The sequence below is a fragment of the Brassica rapa genome, chromosome A05 (genome assembly GCF_000309985.2).
Source record: "Brassica rapa cultivar Chiifu-401-42 chromosome A05, CAAS_Brap_v3.01, whole genome shotgun sequence".
In the NCBI taxonomy this organism is placed as follows: domain Eukaryota; kingdom Viridiplantae; phylum Streptophyta; class Magnoliopsida; order Brassicales; family Brassicaceae; genus Brassica; species Brassica rapa.
In genome coordinates this window covers 7912623-7937662 of record NC_024799.2, presented here as the reverse complement: position 1 = coordinate 7937662, position 25040 = coordinate 7912623, and the positions used below count along the sequence as shown (strand labels likewise).

General features: G+C 34.9%; 3 protein-coding genes and 3 non-coding genes across 6 annotated transcripts; 3 read left to right on the top strand and 3 right to left on the bottom strand.

Annotated features, from left to right (window-relative positions):
• TRNAG-GCC lies at positions 1-71 on the top strand. Its single transcript has one exon. It is a non-coding gene; the product is annotated as a tRNA-Gly (tRNA).
• Positions 72-77: 6 nt separating this feature from the next.
• On the top strand, positions 78-164 carry LOC117134526. Its single transcript, XR_004458711.1, has one exon. It is a non-coding gene; the product is annotated as a small nucleolar RNA snoR114 (small nucleolar RNA).
• Positions 165-963: 799 nt separating this feature from the next.
• LOC103867973 lies at positions 964-9579 on the bottom strand. Its single transcript, XM_009146073.3, has 21 exons — positions 7224-9579; positions 6748-6905; positions 6583-6654; positions 6360-6494; positions 6110-6228; positions 5729-6016; positions 5466-5553; positions 5238-5343; positions 5048-5161; positions 4412-4575; positions 4191-4311; positions 3590-3814; positions 3320-3507; positions 3017-3184; positions 2828-2933; positions 2520-2657; positions 2265-2426; positions 1978-2181; positions 1684-1878; positions 1536-1607; positions 964-1453 (listed from the first exon to the last, which is right to left on the bottom strand). The coding sequence occupies exons 1-21, from the start codon at positions 7458-7460 to the stop codon at positions 1307-1309; spliced, it is 3207 nt and encodes a 1068-aa protein (XP_009144321.2). The 5' UTR covers positions 7461-9579; the 3' UTR covers positions 964-1306.
• A 28-nt stretch (positions 9580-9607) lies between these two features.
• On the top strand, positions 9608-9678 carry TRNAG-GCC. Its single transcript has one exon. It is a non-coding gene; the product is annotated as a tRNA-Gly (tRNA).
• Positions 9679-9836: 158 nt separating this feature from the next.
• On the bottom strand, positions 9837-12216 carry LOC103867972 (malonyl CoA-acyl carrier protein transacylase). The gene is made up of 10 exons (XM_009146072.3): positions 11857-12216; positions 11652-11737; positions 11494-11560; positions 11249-11391; positions 11057-11105; positions 10790-10927; positions 10624-10704; positions 10377-10553; positions 10215-10301; positions 9837-10111 (listed from the first exon to the last, which is right to left on the bottom strand). The coding sequence occupies exons 1-10, from the start codon at positions 12118-12120 to the stop codon at positions 10049-10051; spliced, it is 1155 nt and encodes a 384-aa protein (XP_009144320.1). The 5' UTR covers positions 12121-12216; the 3' UTR covers positions 9837-10048.
• Positions 12217-13259: 1043 nt separating this feature from the next.
• Positions 13260-19473, bottom strand: LOC103867971 (laccase-3). Its single transcript, XM_009146071.2, has 5 exons — positions 15437-19473; positions 15189-15340; positions 14860-15104; positions 13696-14781; positions 13260-13612 (listed from the first exon to the last, which is right to left on the bottom strand). Exons 1-5 carry the CDS (start codon positions 15533-15535, stop codon positions 13482-13484), a joined length of 1713 nt encoding a protein of 570 aa, XP_009144319.1. The 5' UTR covers positions 15536-19473; the 3' UTR covers positions 13260-13481.
• Positions 19474-25040: the final 5567 nt, after the last annotated feature.

The window sequence follows — 25040 nt, the reverse complement described above, 5'->3', positions numbered from 1 at the left end:
GCACCTGTGGTCTAGTGGTAGAATAGTACCCTGCCACGGTACAGATCCGGGTTCGATTCCCGGCTGGTGCATTAAAAGAGCTGTGATGATATTAGGCTTTAGCGATGGTTGGGTCCATCGCATTCCTCTGATTATTCCAGATGTAATGCCATTTGACTGAGCTCTTGATTTTTTTCTTTTTAAACCTTTTTTGTGATTATATAAAATCAGACTTATTCTCCATGAATTTAGACAATTTTGGTAAAAGAGAGTTTTTGTATTTCACTTTTCCGTGTTGTCAGCTCTCATCACAACTCGGATAGGACATAAAACCCAGTCAGTGTTGTAAACTTGTAATATATTGACATTTTAGTGCTAAAGTAAACTGTGACATGAGCAAATGAGATCTGATCCTTAAAAGCTAAGAATCAATCTTGAAGATTCATTTAGGGGGGTTATTGGAACATGAATTTCTGTGGAATTTGATGATTTTAATAGTTGACAGGATTTTACAAGTTAACTAGATTTAACAAATTTTATCAAATACTTTTATATAGATTTTCATTACTTGTGTATAGAATTCTATTGGTTATTATTAACTTTTAAAGTAAGAAATTAATGGTGATAGAAAAAAAAAAAGAAAATGATTTCAATTAAGGCAATTCTTAAACAAATTTTAGAAAAGTTTTTGTCACAAAAAAGTTCTCAAGAAATAAAATGACCAAAAATTTTAATTTCTACTTCTTACATTATAGATATATAAATAATAAAAAATAATAAAAATATTTTTTATATAATTTCGAAATATATGTTTTAAATTTGAATTTTGTAAAAACAATTTGAATTATAATTTTTGAAATGTTTTTTTTTTAATTCGAAAGTGCTTTTTAAAACAATTTTTACAATTTTTATTTTAAGTTTTTAATATTTGTTTTCTATTTTTTAAGTTATGAATTGTATTATGTTAAAGTTGTGATTTGTATATTATTTCATTCTTCAATTTGAGTTTTTGTATGTGAATGTATTTTATTACATTAATTACAAAAATCTTATGGGTATAGATGATATTCTCAAAATTGAGTACTATGAGTAAAAACAAAGAAAATTTACATCCCAATAACAATAGATTTTAATATAATCTTAAAATCAATGAAAACTAAACTTTTCCAATAACAAAGGATTTTGAGTGAAATTTAAAAATCATCACCCCAATAACAATGGATTCTATTTAGATTTTAACAATTCACGAACCAATAACAATAAGAATCTCAAAATTTAATGATTCCTCTAGAATTTTTTGCCCAATAACAAGTGTCCTTGATCGTCTTTAGAAAGACTTGCCTTCATTAACTGTAGTGTCCTTGCAAAGAATCGAGCGAACCTCCACAATCGATCTCGGAGGCTTCAAGTCTTGCTCTCTCAACGAATCTCCTAGTAGCTTTTGCATCTCTGCTGCAAATGTATCGTCTAGTATCTGCATGTATGCACCATTTATATAGTACAAAAAAAAAGGTAAAGTCTTAAAGTCATGCAATCAAAAGTAGAGGGGGCCTTACAGAGACAGCAACTCTAGAACCCTTGTACCAAGCTCTCTTCTCTTTTTTGTTCTCCAAAAAGCTTAGAACAATCTGTCATGGGCAAGAGAAGAAGAGTCAGCTCTCCCCCAGACAAACAAAACTAAGGAGACAATATTGAAATAGTTACCCATCCCATATGATCCCAGTATCCTCGGGACAATGCGATGAACACATCCGTTGAACAAACGAAATGTAGATGATTCACTGTGTTGGTGAGCTGCTCCTTCAGCTTTTGCATTTTTCTTCTCATGTCCGATTCTCCAACACTTTCTTTAGAGTACTGAAGAATCTTCTTCAACATTGTCTCCTTTTTTAGTTTGCTCTAAAAAAAAAAGAATAGCCAATTACAACATAGACATTTTAATTATGGGACTAGGATCTCAAAATATTCAACAAGATTACACAAAAACATGGAACTCACATTTTTTACGAGTTTTTCGACTATAGCTTGAACGTAACTTCGAAACTTGGCTCTGAGCATCACTGTCACCTCAGAAAGACGATCCCCAGCAGCTGCGTTCCTAGATCCATCAGGAACGCATGAAGACCATGCTTGAAATTGAGCCTCTATATCAGGCCCTAGAACATCAAGCATTCTCTTCACAGAGTTTAGTAGAATGCCGAGCTGCACCACCAGATAAATAAACTTTTCAGCAAAACAAACAAATCTTTCTTAATTTAAGGAAAAAAAATGTTGGAAACTCTCACCTCATCCGGAACTACATATGAAACCGCAGATCTTTTGGTTAGGTATTTGACATACTTGAAGCTTAGCTTTTTTGGAGCTGAGTTTTCTTTCAGAGGTGATAAGACATCTGCATACCGCTTCTCCAGAGCTTCCACAATTGCTATTTCAACATCAGCTATGGCCTATAAAAAACACAATTTATGTTGTAGCTTATAAACATGCAATGGAAAATCTTTTCACAGTTGCCTAAGGCCTCAAAGAACCGCTAAACTTACACTCTCCAGAACGTAAATATATTCCGGCCATCTAGAAATGATAGCTTGATAGTCTTGAATGGTTTCGTTCAGCCTGGTGTACATTTCATCAACAAATGGGGTTGCTGAATGTTGTGTCCCCACTCCGCACCATTTTACCTGATTGAATTGACAAGTTTTGTTAATGGACACAAAGGAGTGAGTCAGTTTCTCAATGATGTGCCATAAGCTGATAACACCAAGAGTATGGAGCAAAAATATATATTTTTTACTTCTCCACAGTTTGGTTTAGAATTGAAGAAAGGCACACAGAGAAGCCATATGTATACCTTATCAAGTTTGCATGATTCAAGTAAGTAAAGGCGTCTATTTTGAATCCAAGTCATAATATATAGGTGGAACAATTCTTTTGCATCAACACCAGCTTGGATAGGACTGTAAAATAAAAACATCATACCAGTCAAAAACTATGACAACAATTTAAACAAAAAAAAAATCAAATACTCTATATGACTTACCGGATGTTCCAGCTGGAAAGGTCACGTTGAAAGTCTTCAGTTGCAATCACAAGCTGTTGAACTGCTGGTGAAGGACCAGACGGTGGACAAGCAACAAGGAAGGTTCGAAGTCTGTTGCAGAGATCAGTGCTATATATGGATGCTGACAGGTTTGAAAGGTCAATAAAGCTGCATAAAACAATATAACAAGCATTGGGCAATCAACACCTGCAGGAAGATGCTACAAGACCCTTTCATATCAATTATTTGGAAATAGTTGAACAGAAGACTAGCTGAACATAACTTTTTCACTTGCATACTAACCTGGGAAGTATATTTTGATTGTGGATCTCAATATCAGTATAAATCTCATTCTTTACATTCTTGCAGACCATAATCATTTTATGGTAAGCAGCCCTTGAAGAAGGATCCCAAAAATTGGGATCATTGTTTTTTCTAACAAATTCATCTATCTCACCGATGTGCATTCTAGATCTCTTCTTTGCTGCTACCTATAAAAAGCATTGATGCAAAACAGATGAAGAAAATTTAACCAAGAGTAAAGTAAGGCAATAGAGAGGGTGTACGCTTTACTTGGAAGTAATGACAAAGATTAGTCTTATCCTCTGGAGACAAGACATCATGCAGAAGCATGTACAATTTAACAGCGGGAGCGAGTGCTGGCGCTGGAACTCCTGTTGCAGAACTGACTACATCTTTTATTCCAGAGAAAGAAGACTCCTCAAGAGATTTGTAGTTCTCGAAGACCAGCTTCAGGATCTGCTCGGTTTGGTCCTTGATTCCATTTAGGATCCGATTCTGTTGAAAAAAAAACGGAGATTGATAAGCGGTTGAGAAGAAGAAAAAGCATTTGTATGACGAGACTACTATGCTTCCACACACAAAAAAATCAAGAAAAAATATATCAACAGCAAACAGAAATAACTTGATATTTGATGTTTAAATTTTCAATGTGAACTACAAGAAGTCCACCTCTGTCATTCATCATTGCATGCACAACTATGAATACAATGGTGAATAACATAGAATTATTGCTACTGTGATGCTCAGACTCAGGTATTTATGATCAAAGTATATAAGCTAACTTTGGAGTTAAATCTTATTCTTGGCTTAACTTGAGACAAGATTCACACAAAACCAGAAAAGGGCAAAGAGAAAATAATATATATGATACCTCTTGATGACTCAAGGTGGCCTTGTCATTTCCTTTCATGATGACAGGTGTTAGCAAGTCATGCACCAAATGGAGACAGTCTGAGGTCGGTGTAGCGACATCCATCACATAGGTCAAGTATCTTAAAACAACAAAACAAGATAGAGAAAACGGAGTTATAGTATATCTCTCAAATGATAAAAAAATGAAAGAAGAATAATAGAAAGTGAATACGTGTATACCTGAGCTTGGTGTAGACATCTGAAATCCCATAGTAGGAGGAAAATTCTTCCAAAAGCCATTTCCATGAACCATATAACAACAAGTTTCTTTGCTGGAACCACTGCATTTTCAAGGCCACTTCCAAGACTAGGTCATATGCGTCTGTTTCCGCAACAGAACCACCCTACAGGAAGGTGAGACAAGAAAATCAATTCACCGAAATCTTCTGAGCACTATACAATGAGTTTTATATATATATATGTGTGTTCAGACACATAATCTGAAGAGGATACGCATACTTCAAACAGAGGATATATTTTCAATGAATTTGAGGAACGTTTCATTTAATGAACTTAGAGAGGAGCTGAATGTACGTGTGCATAAGCTCTTACACAACCATAAGCTCCCATCTTGTAATAAATTAATAACCATTATAAAAAAAAAAAATTCTGATTAAAGTTATCTAGTTACTATCAACAAGAGAAGAGGTAGTTGTTGTTACTATCAACAAGCTAAAAGTTGCTTAAAGAAATGGACTGCTGGAGTGTCTCTCAGTCTCCTACAGAGAGATGCCAATTCACTTAGAGGAAGCAAAGAAAAAGAGAGATCATCACAGATACCAAATATAATTAGAGAGAGAGAGGTAGCTAACACACCTTCAAATGGCTATTATCATCAGAACTTGCTGAATAGTCAATATAGAGCTGGAGTTTTCCCACAAGTTGATGTCCTGGCTCACGAAATACAGACCACCAGAGAAGTTTCTCATCCTGTATGCATTCTTCATTTAGAAGCATTAATTTGATAGGTACTAACAAATGAAAAAGGCAAGTAAAAATGACTCACGGAATCTTCAGAAAACTTGGCTAGCTGGACAAGCGCACGCCCAAATTCCTTCCCGTTTGGTTCAAGTATTTCAACAATCAGATCATCTCCATGACTATCAGGAAAGCTGTTGAAATTACATGTACTTTGTGAGACACAGCATATATGGCAAGTTACCCGTAGTGGATTTGGGAGAGGGGAAAGAAAGTCAGATATATACATATATATATATATATAATAAGTACATACAAGACATGCCCTTCATCGGATCCAGGTTGCATGATAATGGGGTCATCTTCAGTTAAGCTTTTCAATCTTAACCTACACGTGTATGTCTCTGAATGACAGAATTAAACGGATTAACCAATATTTATAAAAATTATCACACAAAAAAACATAAAGCAGTGAAATGGCGAAACATGGAACTAATATCTTCCTCACCTCGCCCACACATACTGATATATATAAATATATATATATATATATATGACATATGCTAAGTAAAGTCATACCTTGAGCATCATCATAAGACGTTGAACTATTACGTGGACTTGTGACACCAACTTTCAGGGGACAAGAAACTTGCTTTAAGCACTCTGGTCTGGCATGTACATGTCCCGGGCTTTGACGTGAAACAGAAGAACCATTTGCAGGTACACGAAGATAGTTCTTCCTTAGAGCCCGCCATCCAGAAGATATACGTGTTGAGATATTGGAAAAGTAACCCCGGGATTTCTCAAACTTTTTCAGCGATGGCTTTAAACTTGTTGGAGCATCCAAAACTGTTTCAACACGTCGTACTGCAGAAGAAGATAAAGTTCATTTATGCTTATTGGTTATAGGAGGGCAGCCAAATAAGAGCAGCAGATGGAACGTGGAATAAAAAAATTTACCTTGAACCATCATTTTGCCAGTGTTTTTGTTGGGTTTTGGTGCAACTCCCTCGTGCGGAGCTTGTGAAGATTGATTCACCCGCATTTCCTCCTCCGATCGCAAAAGGAGTTGCGTCAACCTGTATTCAGTTTCAACCCCAAAAAAAAATCTGTTAATAATTACTTTTGAGGCATGTGGATGAAAACATATCATTCGACTTCAGGTTGTATAAAGAAATATAAAATATCTACACGTCAATGATAAACTCACCCGAATGCTTCTCGTAGAAGAGCACATTCGTTTTCCAGAAACATGGGAGCCTCCATGCAACCCTTTGCCCACGCATGAAGGCAAAGTCGCACACATGCATCATAGGAAACCACTGCAAGCCATGTGCCACGAGCACTGTATCAAGGTACATAAAAAATAGGCGGCTCAATCCAACTTTGTTTACAAAACTGATTGAAGATAACGGTGGGGTTTTCTATGTTACCTTGCATGAAAAGTTGGCATCCGAACGAGATCTTGATCAGATGGCCCAAATGACTCAGAAACAGCACTAAGTCTACGGGAATACAAACAAAAACGTTAAAAAATGGTTTAGTAGAATCAGACAGAACTCATTTCACATGAAGAGCTAAAGTAAAAAAGAGAATACCTAGTAGAATGTCCAGTCTTTTTACTTTCTACACAATCGTCTGTCTTGCCTTGTGAAACTTGAACACCTGACCTTGCTGGTTTAATTTCTCCAGATTCCTCTGCTGCCCCGGAAAATGGAGGGATAACTCTTGTGTAAAATTTGTCAGCATCAAACTCCTGCAATATCAACTTAGATCATGATAAGATCAATAAAGAAAACAAAATCACATCATTGTTGTTCCACCATTATACAAGTTAAACAGAACCAACACATGCAGTTCTTCTCTGATGTGACAGACAAGCTCTAAAATATCATATCCACCACCCTGTCCACCACTATATTTTCTTCTAAAATTAAAGGAAGCCTCTACAATAGAAAAATGCCTCAGAATCTCTTTTTTTTTTTTGAGGAGTCATTTTTATTATTACTGCGGAAAAAAATCATCAAATCGTACGAAACCATAGTGGATCCAGAGTCTCCCTAGAGGACCTCACCTCGGAGCAGGTACAATAAGACAAGTTTCTTCCGTGCCTACGACCGACGTTAGTAGACACTCTACTGTTCGCAAGAGAGAAGTCGTCTGAATTTGTATACATGTCATCTTCGGAAGCAGAACCAGTGGCGTCAGCATTGGTCACTATGGCTCTGGTGACCGGTACAGGAGCTGAGGATGGTCCGTTGCCGCCACGGACCTTGGGAGCAGGCGAATTTAATACTCTGCTGGAGATCATGGTGTGAGCTTTGCTCTAAATTGAACAAACGAAGTCTTGCTCTAGAGGAGATCTCTCAGGGAGTCCACAGTTCGCGCAGTGGAGGAGACGAAGGTAGCTTTCATGGAGGAGCGAGGGAGAGAAACGATTGAAATCTGTGCAGTTCAAATTAAACTTTTGTTTGCTTTTTAGTCAAGTCTAACAGCTTCTTTTTAGTTTTATTCTCTAAATATAGAAGTCAAAGTAACCATATTTGATTTCATAAAAATGGAAACTAATAGTTTTATTCTCATTATAATTTTAATTAATTGACTTATTTATATATACTAATATTAAAATTCGAAAATAAAGACTCGAAGGATTGTTTTGCAAAAAATTTCAATTTCTTGTTAAAATCGTTAAAAAAAATTTGAACATGTATTATATCTTCCTGGATTTATAATTTTTCCTAAATTAATGATTGTCTTCATAAACGTTAACTAGATTTATTAAATATGACTTGTATGTATATTTAAAAATTATTCTTAAATATGTCTGACATCTTGTTAAATTTAATTTACATGCATATCTTTATAAATATTTTTTAATATATACATCTTTCAAAAATTTACGAAGATATTTTAAATATGCAGAGTGCTTTTATTAAATGAAGGTATCAAATTTAAGAATGTCTTTCAAAATTTTTAGAAAGATGTTATATATTTCTTGAAATATCATTGTTAATATATGTAATTCTAATTTAGTAAGATATTCGTAAATCTACATTCAAGAATGTCCTCGTAGATACATATTTATGAACAATTTCCCAAATTTTACGAAGATACGATATATATATATATACACATGTATCAAATGTCTTCCTTTTTCGAATTACTTTTTTCAATTTTTGTTTTCCAAAACGAATTTTCTTTTAAAAGAGTTTAAGAATATATTCTTGGATATATATGATATCTTTCTTAATTAAGTTTAGGAAGATTTTTCTAAATATAATATACTTCTAAATTATAAGAAGATATTATACTTATTTATGAAGGTATTTCTAAATCTAAATTAAAAAGATATTATATACATATTCAAAAATATATTCATAAACTCTTTTAAAAGAAAATTCGTTTTCATAAACAGAAACTCAAAGTAATTCAAATTAAAAAAAAAAGTTTTCAAAAAAACATTTCCCAATCTTTAAAAAATGTTTAATTATTTTTAAATATCTGTAGAAAAGGTCTAATTGTTATTTAGTGAGAATTAATTTGGTCACTTTGATTAGTTTGGGAACAATGGTTATCTGAGATTCTGAAGCCACTTCTCTTCTCTACTTTTTAGTTCTTTAATTTACAAAAGTTAGAGAATTCGAATATGGGAAAGGGGTAGAGAAGAAAGGGAATCCAGTTGGTAAGACAACTGAACCGGTGTCGTTTGTGTGCACAAGAAGCTTGGTGGGAGCATAACGGGTAGTGGTGACGTAGGTGGAGAAGCCCTTTTTTTTTTAATTGGCAGTGGAAGTTACAAAAAAATCAACTCTCTTTCACTACCATTAAGAGTTTAAGACTACCAAAACTTTGGTGAAAGCCATTATTTTAAAACGAAAAATGATTGCTCAGCAGTATCTTTATACAAAAAGTGGTTTTCAAAAATGGGAAAAGGAAAAGTAACGTTATATTTTGATGTATGTTGTTATGTTGGCTGCAATCTAGATGGTGGTGGGGACAAATCGACTTGTGTCTTGTTTTTCTACGGAAGATGCTACAAACATGTAAAGTTTCTATATATCACAACTCGAAATGTTACGCTTTTGTTTAGTTTGTTTATGGAGAGAAGCAACGGAAGAACATCTAGAAACGTGTTGAGATCTAAACAAGTGCAGTTCATTTGTTGCCTGATTGATTGATGAACACTCCAATGGTTTCAGTACACATGTGTTTCCTGCTCTTATTGCAATCTTTTTTCTTACACATGTGCTTCCTGCTCTTATGGCAATCTTTTTAAGCTCTGTCTTGTGGCTGTTGACTGATATCACAACTTCGCTCCCCCGAATTTTATCCTCTGTGTTTTTGTACTAGCCGGTGGTGGACCCGGTGGTTCAGCTTAATAGTATTTCAATCGTTGCTGTTACATAGACTAATTTAACAGGCGTGAAATACAACACATTTACTCGTTTAGTCATCCAAGCACCAGTGGTCTAGTGGTAGAATAGTACCCTGCCACGGTACAGACCCGGGTTCGATTCCCGGCTGGTGCATTTATAGGATGAGCGATGATGAAAATATCTTGAGCTGTGGTGATGAATCTTCGGATGTGATATAAACCTCGCTTTAACCTGAGCTCATCCTTTCCAGTTATTTTTTTTCAATAATTTTTATATGTTGAAAATACACAATACATTTTTATTTAGTAAAAAAAAAACAAATAAAAAGTTTACTAATCTCCATCCGAGTTAATGTGAAGCCAACCCAAAACCCACTGGATACACAATCTTTTTGTTGTCTATGAAGTGAACTTTGCCCTTTCATCAACTGAAACTTAAATAAAGATATCTCAACAGTGCTAAGTGTTACATAAATATTTTGATACAAAACTTTAAATTCCGAAGCAGCAGAGGGATTCTCAACTCAAGCACTTATGTTTTCGACACTGGCGCTTTTGTCTACTCTCTTGAATATCCCTGCAATCACCTGAGTGTTTGAAACACATAAAACACACAAAACTTAGACGATAACGAAGAAGAAACCTCAAGCTATAACTTTAATCACGAAGCTAGAGAAAGAAGAAAACTACCTTCCCAGGTCCCAGTTCATAGCTGCTTTTAAGCCCTTTGGATAAGAGAGTCTTCACCGTTGTCTCCCATTGCACTGGAGATGTCACCTGCGGTTTCAACACCCTTTTAAAGTCTTTTGTTTTTATCACATCAACCTCTACTGAGGATTGATTTTATTTTACCTGGCGTGCAAGTATCTTCTTGATAGTGTCTGGATCCGCATGAGGCTGTGCGTCGACGTTGGAGATCACTGGGATCCTCGGACTTCTGATCTCCGTTGATGCCAATGCAGCTTCTAATCTCGACACTGCTGGCTCCATGAAACTAGTGTGGAAAGCACCTGCAACAGCTAGACGAACCTACACCAGCCAACCACCATGTTTTATTGTAGCCTCATAACATAAGATAATGGAATTAGAGAGACTATACCGTCATGCGGGCCTTGAACGACTTAGCTTTTGCTTCAACAGCCTCGATTCCCTTAAGACCTCCAGATACTGCGTAGTTACCCTGTAAACAGAAAGTGTAATGGAATGTGAAAATGGTTTTATACAAGTGCATAATACAAAAGAATCATGAAGGAGGTATAATTTACCGGACATAAGAAATTAGCGATCTGAACTTTGTCAGCTTCTTCTACTTCTTGATTTGCTGCATCACACAACTGCTGAACTTTTTCAGAGTCCAACCCTATGATACTAACCATGGCACTCTTAGCAGCATCTGCAGCAGCCTGAAAAAAATGCATTTAAAAATAAAATCAAAACAGCTGTTTGAAGTTCAAATTGTAAAAAATAAGGTTCAACCTAAACTTTGACATAATCAAAGAAGGATATACAAAATGAAGTTTGTAAGATCGTACCTGCATGGCTTCTCCTCTGAGTTTTACAAGCTTTAGCCCATCCTCAAAGCTTGAGATTCAAAAGCAGTAACAGAGAAAAGACGAAAATTGAGTGAATTGTGAAAGTAACATGTTTTTTTTTTATATGCCGCCGTACATTGTCCTGATTTGGGTATCTTAAAGATATGAGGCAGTGTTGTGGGATGAACTAACCTGAAGGCTCCAGCAAATGCGAGAGCAGTGTACTCTCCCAAGCTGAGACCACAAGTGACATCGACGGAGTTAATTATCTGCTCGCCGCCTTCACGGACACGAAGCAACTCAACTGCTGCTAGACTTGTGACATAAATAGCAGGCTGAGAAAAACAATTAAGAGCAGACCATACACATTACATGAACATCATAAATAAAAAAAAGCTACATAAAAGGAGTCAAAAGAAATTTAGGAGAAGATGAACCTGGCTAATGACAGTGGAATCAAGCTTCTCTTTTGGTCCATTAACACAAATGTCAAGAAGATCATACCTGAAAGCCCCCCACCCAAATATTGTTTTATTCAATCATTACTAAATGAACAAAAGGTATCTAAGCAAGCAAAGGGGACATACAGACATACCCTAAGATGTTGTTAGCTTTGGTATACAAGTCTGCAGCTGCGGCAACACTCTGAGCCTCTTTGCCCATCCCTATTGCTTGAGCTCCCTAATATATATTTATTTATTTATTTCAAAAATTCATTCTTTGGTCAGGACTTTGCATTACAATTAGAAACCAGATAAATCTGTAAAGGTGGAGCCTTTCAATGTAGAATAATACATTACCTGACCGGGAAAGAGAAAAGCAGAGGAGGGTTTGTAATCGGCGAAGAGAGAGTCGTTGAGAGTGGTCTGAGATCCAGCGGAGACGTTCGTGGAAACCCTAGATCGGTTGACGGAGAATCCGAGGGAGGAGCCGTTTCGGGACTTGTTGAGAGATACGGAAGGAGGGAGGAGCAAGGAAGAAGAGTAGGAGGTGGCCATCGTGGTGGTGCGCAGGATAAGACAATGAGCTTTCAAACGAGGTGTACGGTGAAGCAGTGAGCGCATTCAGACAGACAAGTTTTGTAGTATCCTTTTTATAAAACAAAAGCCTAAGCGGAGTTAACGAAGATGGGTTAGATGGAGTAAGTTGAGACTTGAGAGAACCCCACCCCACCCAACTGTTTTTCTTTTCTTACATCCGATTTAAAAAAAATGAACAAATAAAAATAATTTTCGTTTTTTTTTTGTTCTGCTGGGGTGATGTTAAATATCCAAGTCATGGAAAGTGATTCCAGGGTATGACACAGATTGCGATGTAAAACTAATGATTGTATCTAATGTTCAATAAGAATATACAAAAGTGTTTGATCATGAAAGATAAGATCGATCATATCAAATCAAGAACATAAAACTCAGCGGCAGGATTGGCTTTGAGCTTTACCGGAGGTTGATAGGAGATGCTTATATCTTAAAGTCAAGCAATTGCATTTGTGATTTCGGGTCCGATTGGTAATGGCTGTAGCTTTAAATATTTTGCTGTAGAAAAAAATCTGTAGACTTTTTGCTGTGGCTTTAGATTTTATTGCTGTAGAATTTTATTGAAGCACTAAAAAATTGCTTTGAATATTTGGCTCTGCAGAGCACTTGTACAGCTGTAGGATATTTTAAGAGCTGTGGTTTCAAAAAAAAATTTAAAGCTTGATTGCTCTGAATTTGGTGCTGTGGAAATAAATAGGGCTGTGCACAGCACCTACAGCAACTACCAATCACCCCCTTCGCCTCTATTAGCAATGATGGAACATGCATTTGTGACTTTTTGATATATGAGAGACATTGTCTCTCACACACTTCATGCTATTGAGCATCAGCTTCGGGGCAAAGATCGATATACTAATTTTTAGCTGAATCGATAAGATCAGATTGTACTATCAGAGTCTGATATAATGTTCTTAGATGTATTTTTAATCTAAAATCAATTAGTGATAAATAAACTGACCAATCTCTATTGTATAATAATACTTAAAATCTCTTCCACCTTTGTATGTGAAAGATTTTATCTCTATTACTGGTGCACATAAAAAAGTAATCATTCTATCTTAAATATGTGTTATTATTTTCCTTCATGTTCTTCTTAAAATTGTGTGTTGTTGCAATCTACAGAGAATTTCATATGAGATTTGGGAAAGTAAGCTAGAAGAGGATGATTATATCAAATTGCAACATAAGCTTTTCATTGATAATCTTTAAATCAGATTATATCATGACACTATATTACGAGGAAAATAACAAGAAAGAGTAGATGGAAACCAAAAGATGAACAAGTTTCAACCACAACACAGATTCAAAGACCCCAAAAGCCTTTCTGATTAAAATAAAAAAAATAAAACTAAATCCCACAAATCCTTATCCAACGGTGGAAGACTTTATTAGCATCTTGGAAGATCCAACGGTGGAGCCTGCACAGATTGCAATTGTCCTCGTCCGTTCTCAACCAAGAAAACCATAGCCAAACCCCATCCCAAATGCGAATCAATGTGACAATGCATAAACCATGCTCCTGCATTATTATAACAAAACTATGTCAAAATTCGTTTTTAATATGGACTAACTCCTTAATTCAAGATTAATAAATTTAATCACCTGGATTGTCAGCAACGAACCGGATTGCAACCCAGCCACCTGGAGGCGTACCAATGGTGTTCCTCTCCGGTGGGTCAAACAGGTTAAACCGAGCCGGGTCAGTTCTTGGGTTAAAATTTCCGAAACCGGACCCAACAACATAGAATTGGTACCCGTGTAAATGCATAGGATGATTCTCAGGCGTGACAATGCTCGTGTCTTGTAACACAATCTGAACATTTGCTTTGTACTTAAGCTTGTACGCTTTAGTTCCCTTCACGGGCTGCCATAGCCCACGGCTAACATTACCGGTGTAATCGAATTGCACCGGTGGAACGGGCGGGAAATCGGTCGTGAAGATACCGGGCATGCCTTGGTAATAAGCCTGCATGATGGAGTTTCTTCGTGGTAGCACGAATGACTGGTTGTTTATGCTGGCTGCGAAGCGAGTCCCGTTAGGACCTTGGCAACGCGGACTGTTGGGGTTGGAGCAGTTGATTAGTCCCAAACCTACGGTGAAAAAGAGGTTCTCGTCGACCTGAAGCGGTACTGGAGCTCGTTTCCAGTACCGCAGACGGTTCGTGAACGCTGTTGCGGTTGCAGTGTCGTTGAACCCAGGAAGAACCGGGAAACCCGGAGCGATCTGACCGCGGCCGCGACCACGTCGAGTTGGAGCGTTGACGTACTCCAAGATAGCGGTTGTGGTTGTGTTGTCGAATGGTGCGTTTGCGCTGTTGTAGGCACGAGCTGCCATGTAGTATCGGCCAGGTCGCTGGTTTGCGGTGAGAAGGACGTTAGTGGTTTGGCCCGGACCGATCATGATGACACTTGTGGTGAATGGTTTTGTATATGCGGAATCGGTTTCAACCACTGTGAGCTGGTGGTTGGCGACTGAGAAGAAGAGCTCTTGGTTCAATCCAGCGTTGATGACACGGAGCTGGACGGTCTCACCGGGGAAGATCGGGAAACGAACTGTTTCGGACCGAGAACAGCGGTAGAGATCACCTGGTTGGCCGTTGATTGTGTAAGCGTCAGAGACATTAGCTGCTGCTCCTGTAAACTGTGCTTGCCTCAGAACGTCCATTGGGTTTCTATCCCACCATTCTCCTGTTCCCATGATTTACATTTTTAGTTTTGACAAAAGAAAATACAATTTGAAGTGATCCGAAAGTTGTAAGCTCTTACCGAGAAGAATTGGGATGTCGCGTTTGGGCATATGGAATGGATAAGGAGAGCCGAGACGAGGGTAAATAATGAGAGCACCGTAGACGGTGGCTCTTAGCCAGCGGCTATGAGCGTGCCACCAAAGTGTACCTTCTTGGTCTTCGATTGTGAATCTGTAAGTGTAGCTTTGTCCTGGACGGATAGGACATTGTGTTATGTACTCTGGACCATCAGCCCACGGATTACGCAGCTGTCTGATTCCGTGCCTGTCCCAAAAAACAGACCAAAATAGAGTATAAAAACAGAGCAAGAAGAGAACATATGTTTGTTGATATGATCAATTTAACTACCAGTGAATGCTAATGTTGTAACGGGCTTTGTTGATGACGGTGATTGCGAGAGAGTCACCGTTCCTGACCTCGAGCGTTGGACCAGGGAACTGGCCATTCACGGTAATGCTTTCGTGAGTTCTGCACAGCCTCTTCACTGGTTTTGGTTGGATCTAAAGTCATCCACAAAGAGAGAACAGACACGAGATTAAACTTAAATCAAGAACATTAGTTAATGCAAAAAAAAAAATACAAAGAAGCGAGCCTACCACAAATTCACGGACGTGAAGTTCAGCTGAAGCGAGAAAAGCGAAGTAGGCAAGAAGTGCGATGAAGGCTAGAGAGGAGAACCGTTGGGAAGACTCCATTAAGGCTGTATTGTGAAGCTCTCTGTTGTGTGAGTTTAGAGGAAGGAGAGGAGTAGTATATATACACACTAAGCGGGAAAGATTAGAGCTGAAACAACAGAGTTTTATGTGAATTCGTTAGCATTTTGACAAAATTTTATTATATTTAAACTAAAATTGTACTACTATTAGGTTTAGAGTCAGCAGGAGGGAGAAAATGATATGAAAATTCGCAACGGGTTTAGTTGATTTGGTGCACCCACTGGACTGATTTGTTACTAGGATCATCTAATTCAAATATTCATTTTAATATGTTTTTTCTTTTATTATATATGACAATGGATTAAGTTGAGAATCGCCATGCAATGTGCAGTTGTCGCTTCGACTCGGTAACAATTTGGGACTACGTAAATGCAAACGAAATATCTATGTTGTCACATATACTACTCCAGTAAGTTTTAGAGTTATTGTTGACTTACATAGCTACTTTATAAACACGGAAATTAATATTGTGGCGGGGGCTAATTAACGACTAATCACTAATCACTAATCAATGTAAATTGGTTCGTCCAAAACCAAAAGAAGTAATTAAGGAAGATATGTAGGTAACGTTCTTCTCACTCTCGTATGTGTCAAACTTTAAATTAAAACACACACAAATATACCGAACTGTGGAGTTGTTTTCATACATTTGAATGTTCGTTGCAAATTCCATATTTACATCGCAATATTTGTTGCTAGTAATGGTGGGCATTTTTTGCCTATGGAAAATGGATGCAGCACAAATCAAATAGCAAAATAACCAAATTTGCAATTTAATCAACACAACTATATCTTGCCACTTAACTGGCTTGCAAGTCTGTCGTTTTGAATTTGTAAATGATGTGTGTAAAGGAACCAAACCTGGTTTACAATTCCCATATAATAGCTATTCTTTAGTAATCTGTATTGTTAAATTCCATGTAATAAAAAAAAAAAATTACATGTAATATTTCTGTACATATCATAAAGCTTTTTGACTAACCCTATAAACTGATCCGTGTTTAGTATGAAACTTACCGGCGACTATAGAATAAACCTAATAATTAAGTGACAGATGGAAGATTTGGACGCAAAAGAAAATACCTATTAATAGCACCTAAAATTGACAATAATCAACCAGTGAAACTAATAATGTGAAGATCAAACTAAGAAAGAAGTAGTTCGATGGGAGTTGAAATTTATGGTATGGATTTGGTATACAAAACCATAACTAAATAACTAACCTTCAACGATTTTATTAATTTTAAACAAAACTGTTAGTTGACCTTTTTCAGTCGTTTAACATTCATGATACACCTATGCTTACAGCAGGGCCGTCTAACAGCACGCGCAAATGGAACGGTTGAACAGGGCTCCAAAATATAAAAATAAAAAATTTAAAGATTTTTCAAAATATATAGATAAATTATGGTAAGAAACTTTAAAATTTTAGATATAATGCTAAATTTAGAACTTATAATTTAAAACAAATCCGACAAAATTATTAAATTTTAAAATTACGTGATAAAATATACGATTAATATTTTTTTTTGAACAGGGTCTAAAATTAATTTGAGACGGCTCCTCGCAGTAAATCGCACCTCTTCTATATTTTATTTATGTTTATAAATAAAAATAAACTAGATGGTTGATCAATGCCTTATGTCTTCCGTTATTGTTTAAAGAAACATAAGATTATGTAGAGTTTTAAAAGACAGCTCAGACATTTAGATGTCATGCTTCATGTTAAAGGACAAGCGTACATATCCAATTGGTTAATTGTTCAACGTTGACTATAATAGTGAGGAGTAACGACAATCAAGCTACTTCATATACTAACTAAAATTAGTTATGTACATTACTTAAAATTAAGAAACTATATAATTATCATTATCGATATTTAAGTAAATCTGCATGTGTATTAGGACAACTTGAAAAATCACTAGCTTAATTAAGGGTGTTATTGGTTCTATAATTTTAATGGATTTGACAATCCAAGCAAAATCTAGTGTTATTGGTTCTATAATTTTAAAATCTGTATTCAAATTCATTGTTATTGGTTTTATGATTTTAAAATAGATTTCAAAATTAGGTGTTATTCAATAGTAATGATTTGATTAAGCATTTGATTTGAATTTGGATTTGAATAGATTTAAAAGTGTTTTAGAGAGTAAAATACAAAGAAACAAATATTGTGTTATAGCTTGTTATTTTGAATGGATTTGTCTTATAAATTTTTCTCTAACAAAAAATGTCCAATATCTCACGTATACAACAAAAATTTCAAATAAGCCATAGCACTTTCATCATATCTCACGTATGCAATATTCTATTATAACACCAACTTCCATTTTTCATTAGAATATGTCATTGTTTCTTTTTTGGTAGGAGTTTGTCGTTTCTTTTGAACAAAAAGTTATATTTCCGGATTTTTTTTATTTTCTATTATTTCTATATTGATTTTCCGTTTTTCATAATACATGTATCATGATTTCTATATAATCTTCATTATACACACAAAATTTTATAAACACACAAACACATAAAACCTAAAACCAAAAGCATCAATGGGAGAATCACATCAAGAAACACAAGACCCATCGCAAGAACAAAAAAAAGGTTCATATATTCAATGGAGTCCTGAAAAAAATAAAACTTTGATCAATTTACTTTTAGATGCTGTTGCTTCGGGTTTGCGTGGCAGTAATTGTACATTCAGCAAATTTACGGTGGAGAGACGAATTCTACTTACTCTCAATCGAATGCATAGATGCAATAAAACCTATCAACACTACTCAAACAGAACGAAGATCATGAAAACAAAATATCTTAACGCGGCTGAACTTCTTCGTTTTAGTTCTGGATTTGGATGGGATCCAACCACAAAAAGGTTTACAGCTTCAAAAGATGTATGGGCTGAATATCTAAAGGTAAAAAAACATAAGGCTGTATTATTATTTTTTTTTCATTATGTTAATTTTTTTTAAATTTTTTTTAGGCACATCCAAAGTTCAAAAAGTTTCGTGATGAAACATTTGATGAATTTGATGATCTCAAACTTATATTTGCAAATCCATTTGATTGATTTTAATAATCCATTATTTTGATTCTGAATTCCGTATGTTTGATTTTGAAATCTATATGTCTGATTTAAGAATCAACGGATTTCTTAAATCCTAGAAGAATTCTCAAATCCATTAAAATCATAGAACCAATAACCCCTACTAACTCACACCCAAATCAGGTAGACCTCTTAACAAATTAGGTTAACAATAAATTGACATATTTGGTAATAATGCGACTATGGGAGTATGGACCAAGGAAGTATGTTTTATCAAGATTATGGGAGTTTTGGGTCTTCACCTTATAATCTGAGTATAAGAATTTATTATTATTATTTTTTTTTGCTATAAGATTTCTGTTAAAATGCATACGGAACTGATCTTTTAGAAATCTTATTTAAAAATAATATTCTGTATAAAAGAGAGTGAATTAAAAAAAAAAAGATTGATCCTATTGCATTACCACTAGGTCATCATACATAAACTTTGCTAGCTCTAAGATCGAAACAACGTGTACCGTTAGATCATTTTCGATTATAAGTTTGTTTTACGGACAGTCCATAAAAGATTTTGCACACGAGCTTAAGGGCGGGTCAATTCCCTCCCTGAGAACCGTACTGGTTCAAACGCAGCAGTTGCGGTTGTGGTTGCGGGAATTTGTGGATGCGGGCGGTTGCGGTTTCTAGCGGTTTTAAGAGATTTGTACGACTGGTACTGCGGTTAAAAATTGGTGCGTTTGCGGATAACTTATGACTGGTTAACTACCAAATGCGGTAACAGTCAAATAATAAATTAATAATATTTGCATTTAATATAATTATAAAAATATCAAAAATCATCAAATTATAATAAATATAAAATTTATATTTAGAAAGTTATAATTTTAATTTTTGAAAATTTATTGAAATTGTTTTTATTATAAAATTTTATAATATTAATTAAAATATAATGGATATATTTTAATATTTTCATAATTTCAATTTTAAATTTTCTATTAAATATTTTTACTTTTGTATATATATTGTTTTAAATAAAAGAAAAAAGTTTTACCTTCCCGCAACCGCCCGCAACCGCAAACGCTAGCTGGAGCCAGCTTTTAAATTTATGAGATTCAGAGCGGTTTGAAGCGGTTTAGAGCGATTTGAGTGATTGTTGCAAACCGCCGACAACCGCTATCAACCGCAAAAGCTGCGTTTGCGGGTGGTAGTGGCAAAACCAGTCGCCTCCTAAATCTACAGCGACGTGCATTATGGACTGGAGATAATATCTCCAATATCTAAGCTAAAGTCTTTATGTTATCCTGTTAATTTTTTTTTTTATCCTGTTAATTTGTAGTTATACTATCAGGTTCATTCCCCTTAAACACTATCCTGCCTCGTATTTTGCTTGTAACTACGAAATCTAGTAATCTATAAGTTAATCTTTCCAGAATCTCAATTTCTTTTTTAGTAGTAGAATTCAAAGTAATTCCAGTTCAGATCAGCTTTGATGTTTTTTCTTTTACGAATAATTAAATAATAATTAGCGAACACATGTCGTCGTTATCCTGTATACTCATATTTTCACAAGGAATATAGAATTTATTTCAATAAGAAATTTACAATAGATGTGTTTTGTTTTTAAGTTCAAATATAAAATGTCATGCATGTTCTATCCCTAGTTCCTGTATAGTTAATTTTAACCCCTTATTTATCCCTAGTTCCTGTATAGTTAATTTTAACCCCTTCTTTTTTTTTGGATAAAATTGTATTAATCAGTAAATTAATGGAAACCTTTTTTACATAAAAAAAAGAAAGATAAGCAACAATATAATTAGACATTTAGACTAATCGGTTCTCTTGTTAGGATTCATCTAATGACCAATAAGTACAATTATAGTTACCCCAACATGCGGAAGACTTGGTCTAAACAATACCAATGCAGTATATAGTACATGGTTGTGAGTGTTGTCTAATTGAGAGAAAAGACAGACTTGACTCACGCTCCTAAATTAGTTAAGCTTCAATCATAAGTTAGCACCCAAAAAATCTTGTGGCGCATACGAGGCTTATTCATTCATAATTTTATACTAATACTCTAAAATAATTAAACATTACTTTCGTAATTAATCAATTTCAGCGCCGCTCGTACGTAGTCGGTGCCCGTAACCTCCGTGCTACGAAGCTTCCTCATATACCTCCTTACTCCATGAGCGTTAATTATTCTTCGAATGAGTTTATCAAAGTTCGATTTATTCATTTTTTTTTTTGTTAAGTTAACGCCTCGAGAATTGTAATTAATATGTAATACTGAAAATGAGAGAATCATGAAATCAGTAGCAAGATTCCTACTCGTACATTTTGGTACATGCATGACTTTTCTATCTCCTTGTAACAGCGTCATAATTAACATCGAATAAAACGTACTACTATTATAAAGTGTGATTCAAATCTTGAATTTTTTTTTGTCTTTCGAGATGAGACATGTGATAAAAGGCTTTCTAATTATACTCCCATTAGAAAACGAGGACAAAGCACTATTTTCCGTAGACTCTTCAAATAATTCGACTTTAATATAGTACTTTTTGAACATTAATGTTATAGTAGTAGCCTAGTAGGTGACAAATAACAACTATAGCTTAATAGTGTTGAATAGAATTTTGATTCCGTTCCCGTTCGGATATACAAATATATCAAACGGACACTTTTAAGCTTTTAGATTTACTTAGCTCAAACCGTCAAAAGTACTTTGACCTTTAGATTGATAAATTTCATTTGATTCAGAGCTTATCTATAACATCTCTATTATACTAATCTAATATTGTGGACGTAACAATATATCACATAAAAACTCCAAACTTACGATCTAGTTATGATAAAAAAAAAGAAAAGGAAAATCAGTTAATTCTTTTCTTTTTTTTTTGAATTGAATGTTAACTTTAATTCAAAAGAAAAATACTATTCTTTACAACATTGTGTAACATATAATAGAACTTTTCCAATGAACTAAACTCTTAATCTTGCAAAACTTCAAAAAATCTTAAAAATCTTCTCTAGTACTGAACCAGAACCTCATTCCCCCTTCCAATACCTTGTCGCCTTTCCTTTGCAAGATTGTAAATTTGTTCCTCATAGTTTTATCCATTCTTTTAATCAAAACCACAGCTGGACAAGACTCTTCCCCATGTCTTCTCTTGTTCCTCTCACACCAGATTGTATGCACCGCCAGCTGAAACATGTATTTGATAGTGAAAAATTTCACTCTACTCCAGCTTGAATCTCGAATCATTAGCCTTAGCAACCTTCTCCAGTCAGCCGTGTATTGATCTTCCATTACTCCTCTCATTAACACATTCCAGATTTGTTCTGAATATGAACATTCAAAGAATAGGTGCCTCAAAGTCTCCACCGGCTCTTGACATAGTACGCATGCTGCATTAATATTTCCATTCCATTTTTGCATTCTTTCTCCCGTTGAGAGTCCCTCCTTCATTGCAACCCAAGTTATAAACGAATGTCTTGGAGTTGCATGCTTGAACCACACTGCCTTGTACCAATGACACACCGGAGCACTGTCTCTTATGCATAACCAAGTTATTCGAGTTGAAAATCTTCTCTTATACTTCCCCTTTTCATTTCTCCATAAAGAAACATCTTCCTCCTGAACAAAATTCTCTTTATACTTGTCAATTTCATCTTCTAGTCTATTCAACAGAGGAACCAGATGATGCTTTCGTCTGTGACTTCAAATATCAGCCACCACTGCACTTTGGGAAATCCCTAAGTCGATACTTCCTCCCTCTCTTAGTACTTCCTGCAAACAACCTAATGATGACCACCTTTCATACCAGAAGGAAGTCTTTTCTCCATTTTTCACTTCAACTCCATAGAATCTCTTAGCTACTTCTCTGTATTCTAGGACCTTTCTCCGCATCCAAAAACCAGATTGAGTATTTTCTTTCACTAGCCATAAAGAACCCTTCATGATAAGATACGTCTTGACTCAGTTCACCCATAGAGATTGCGAAGATAATATTATCCAGATCAACTTCAAACAGCTCACCAAATTTACCTCTTTCAACGGTCTAACTCCCAAACCTCCTTCACTCTTTAATCTACATACGTCTGTCCAAGCAATTTTTGCTTTCTTTCCATTGAGGTCAGAGAAATCAGTTAATTCACCTTATATTGGAGCATTATATTTTATTTGCAAGTGAGCTATATAGTTTTCCTTTCGATATTGTAACCAGTAGGCGTAACAGATCTTTTAACTAAATTTTCTTCGTTTTCTTTTTCAAGAATGGGTCCGTTCACCATGGTGTATAGTAATGAATTCACTGATGCATTTGTTCAGAGAAAAAATATGAACTCACTGATGCAAGGGTGTTAGTGGATCTAAATACAAATAACATACAACATAATAATTTTAAAAACAAATAGACCAAGAGGAATTGGTCTAGTGGATAATTTTTTTTAGATTATCTAATAGGTATTTAAGAAGGTCGCATGGATTCAATTCTCAAACAGAAGGGTCTACTCTTCTAAAGAGAGTTAATTTAAAATTAGTATGAGTCTCGTCTTAAAGGATATACAAATTTTTGGGTCCAAAACCTTTAAACATTCAAAAAACAAAAACAAATTAACATTAATTTATTATGTTATGTTATTATAAATTACTAGAAATATATTTTAAACGACTCTATATAATCAAGCACCCAAATATATTAATACTACCCACATATTAGAATAATGTTTCATTTCGAGAGGTATAATTAAACTGGACTCACTAACTACATATGGTAGCTGCTTTTGAGCCTTTGGCTTATGTGGAATACTCATGATACATCAAGGAATATCGGCGTATAATGTTGTACTAGTCATCTAGATATCAATAGATTTAAAATCCTTATTCTGCAGTTTAGGACAGCCCTTCTTCCTATTTTTAATGATATTTTTCTCACGAAATGCTCGGCTTTAAATTGTTTATTATTCGAAATCATTGACCAAGACGGAAACAAAACCTTAACTGTATTATACACAAAAAAAAATTCGAAAATAATATTGTCCAAAAATTGATCGTAAATATCGCCGTATGTCAGTTTTCTCATCGCAATGTCACACTGCTAGCTGGACTTGTCCATTGTCTGTCGAAATTTTTCATGAATTACAACAAGAATGTTCAAATCTTTTTTTATGAAAATTTTAATTCTTCTATAGATATGAGAAAGAAGGTACACTCATAATGCAACACTTGGTAATATGTATATATGGCTTCGAACATATTGAGTTGTTTCTACGCGTGGTAAAACTTGGTTGGTAAAGTGTGTATGGTGCAAATTTCGAATCCAACTTGTTTGGAGGGTCAAAAAAAAGTTGCTTTTAGCTTTAGGGAGAAGCTGGGACGGTAAGTAGAATCAGAGCACCGAAGAGATACACAGCCACGGGTTTCTCTGAGGATCTTTCCCTTCTTCTGCTCGTTGCTCGGAGCTATTAATCTTCTCTTCCACCTTCATTTCTGACATTGGAGAGAGAGTGCGTCAAAAATATTGACGGCAGGGAAGAAACAAAATGAATTAGGTTTAAAGTTAATATAGTTTGAGAGTTTACTTCTTTTATTTTCTATTTTTATTTTATATATAAATAATAATGTATTTAGATTTTATATAGATTTAAATCAAGTGGTTTAATTGGATTTTCAATTGGCCTGCCGACCTCTGTTACCTTCTCAGACACCATCCTATTTGAGTTGATGCCCTCAAGCTCAGGTTATATACCAATACGCTTTCCCATCTAATTCAATCATTAAACTATAGCTCAAAAGTATGTATATTGTCTCTATTAGTTTAAGGAGCTTTTTCTATATCTAAAATCCTTTTTTTTTAACTTCCCAAAAAAATATAACTCAACAGATATTGTTGTACCCAAACAATTCACAAAACCCAATATGAAAAAGAAACATCAGATTAACCTTCCTTTGCTTTAGGATAAACAGGTCTTAAGTTCATTTACATTCTCTTTAGATCCCCTCCTAAATCACCAGAAAGTTCATATTATACGGTAATATTAAAGTTCATATTATACATTCTCTTTTTCTTTTCTTTTTTTTTTAAAGAGAAAAAAATTGAAAAACCAATGTTTTTAAAAATCGGACTGGTAAGTGAACCGAAAATGTTTTGGGTTACGAATTAAAATGGTTTAACCGGGTTCAATTGGGTTCAACCGAATTCAATTGAGTTCAGTCATAAAATAAAAATAGTTATCTTCGGTAACTTATAGAAATATAATTAAGTTTAGTTATTAAAGTTTTTAATAAAAATAATTATGAAGAAATTAAGTATAAACCAAATGAAAATTAAATACAAATTTAATATTTTGACTTTAAATATAACATTAATATTTTGATTTTAAATCTAAATCACCATGAGTTTTGATTTTGAAAAAGATACTAAAAAAGAAGAAGCTTTT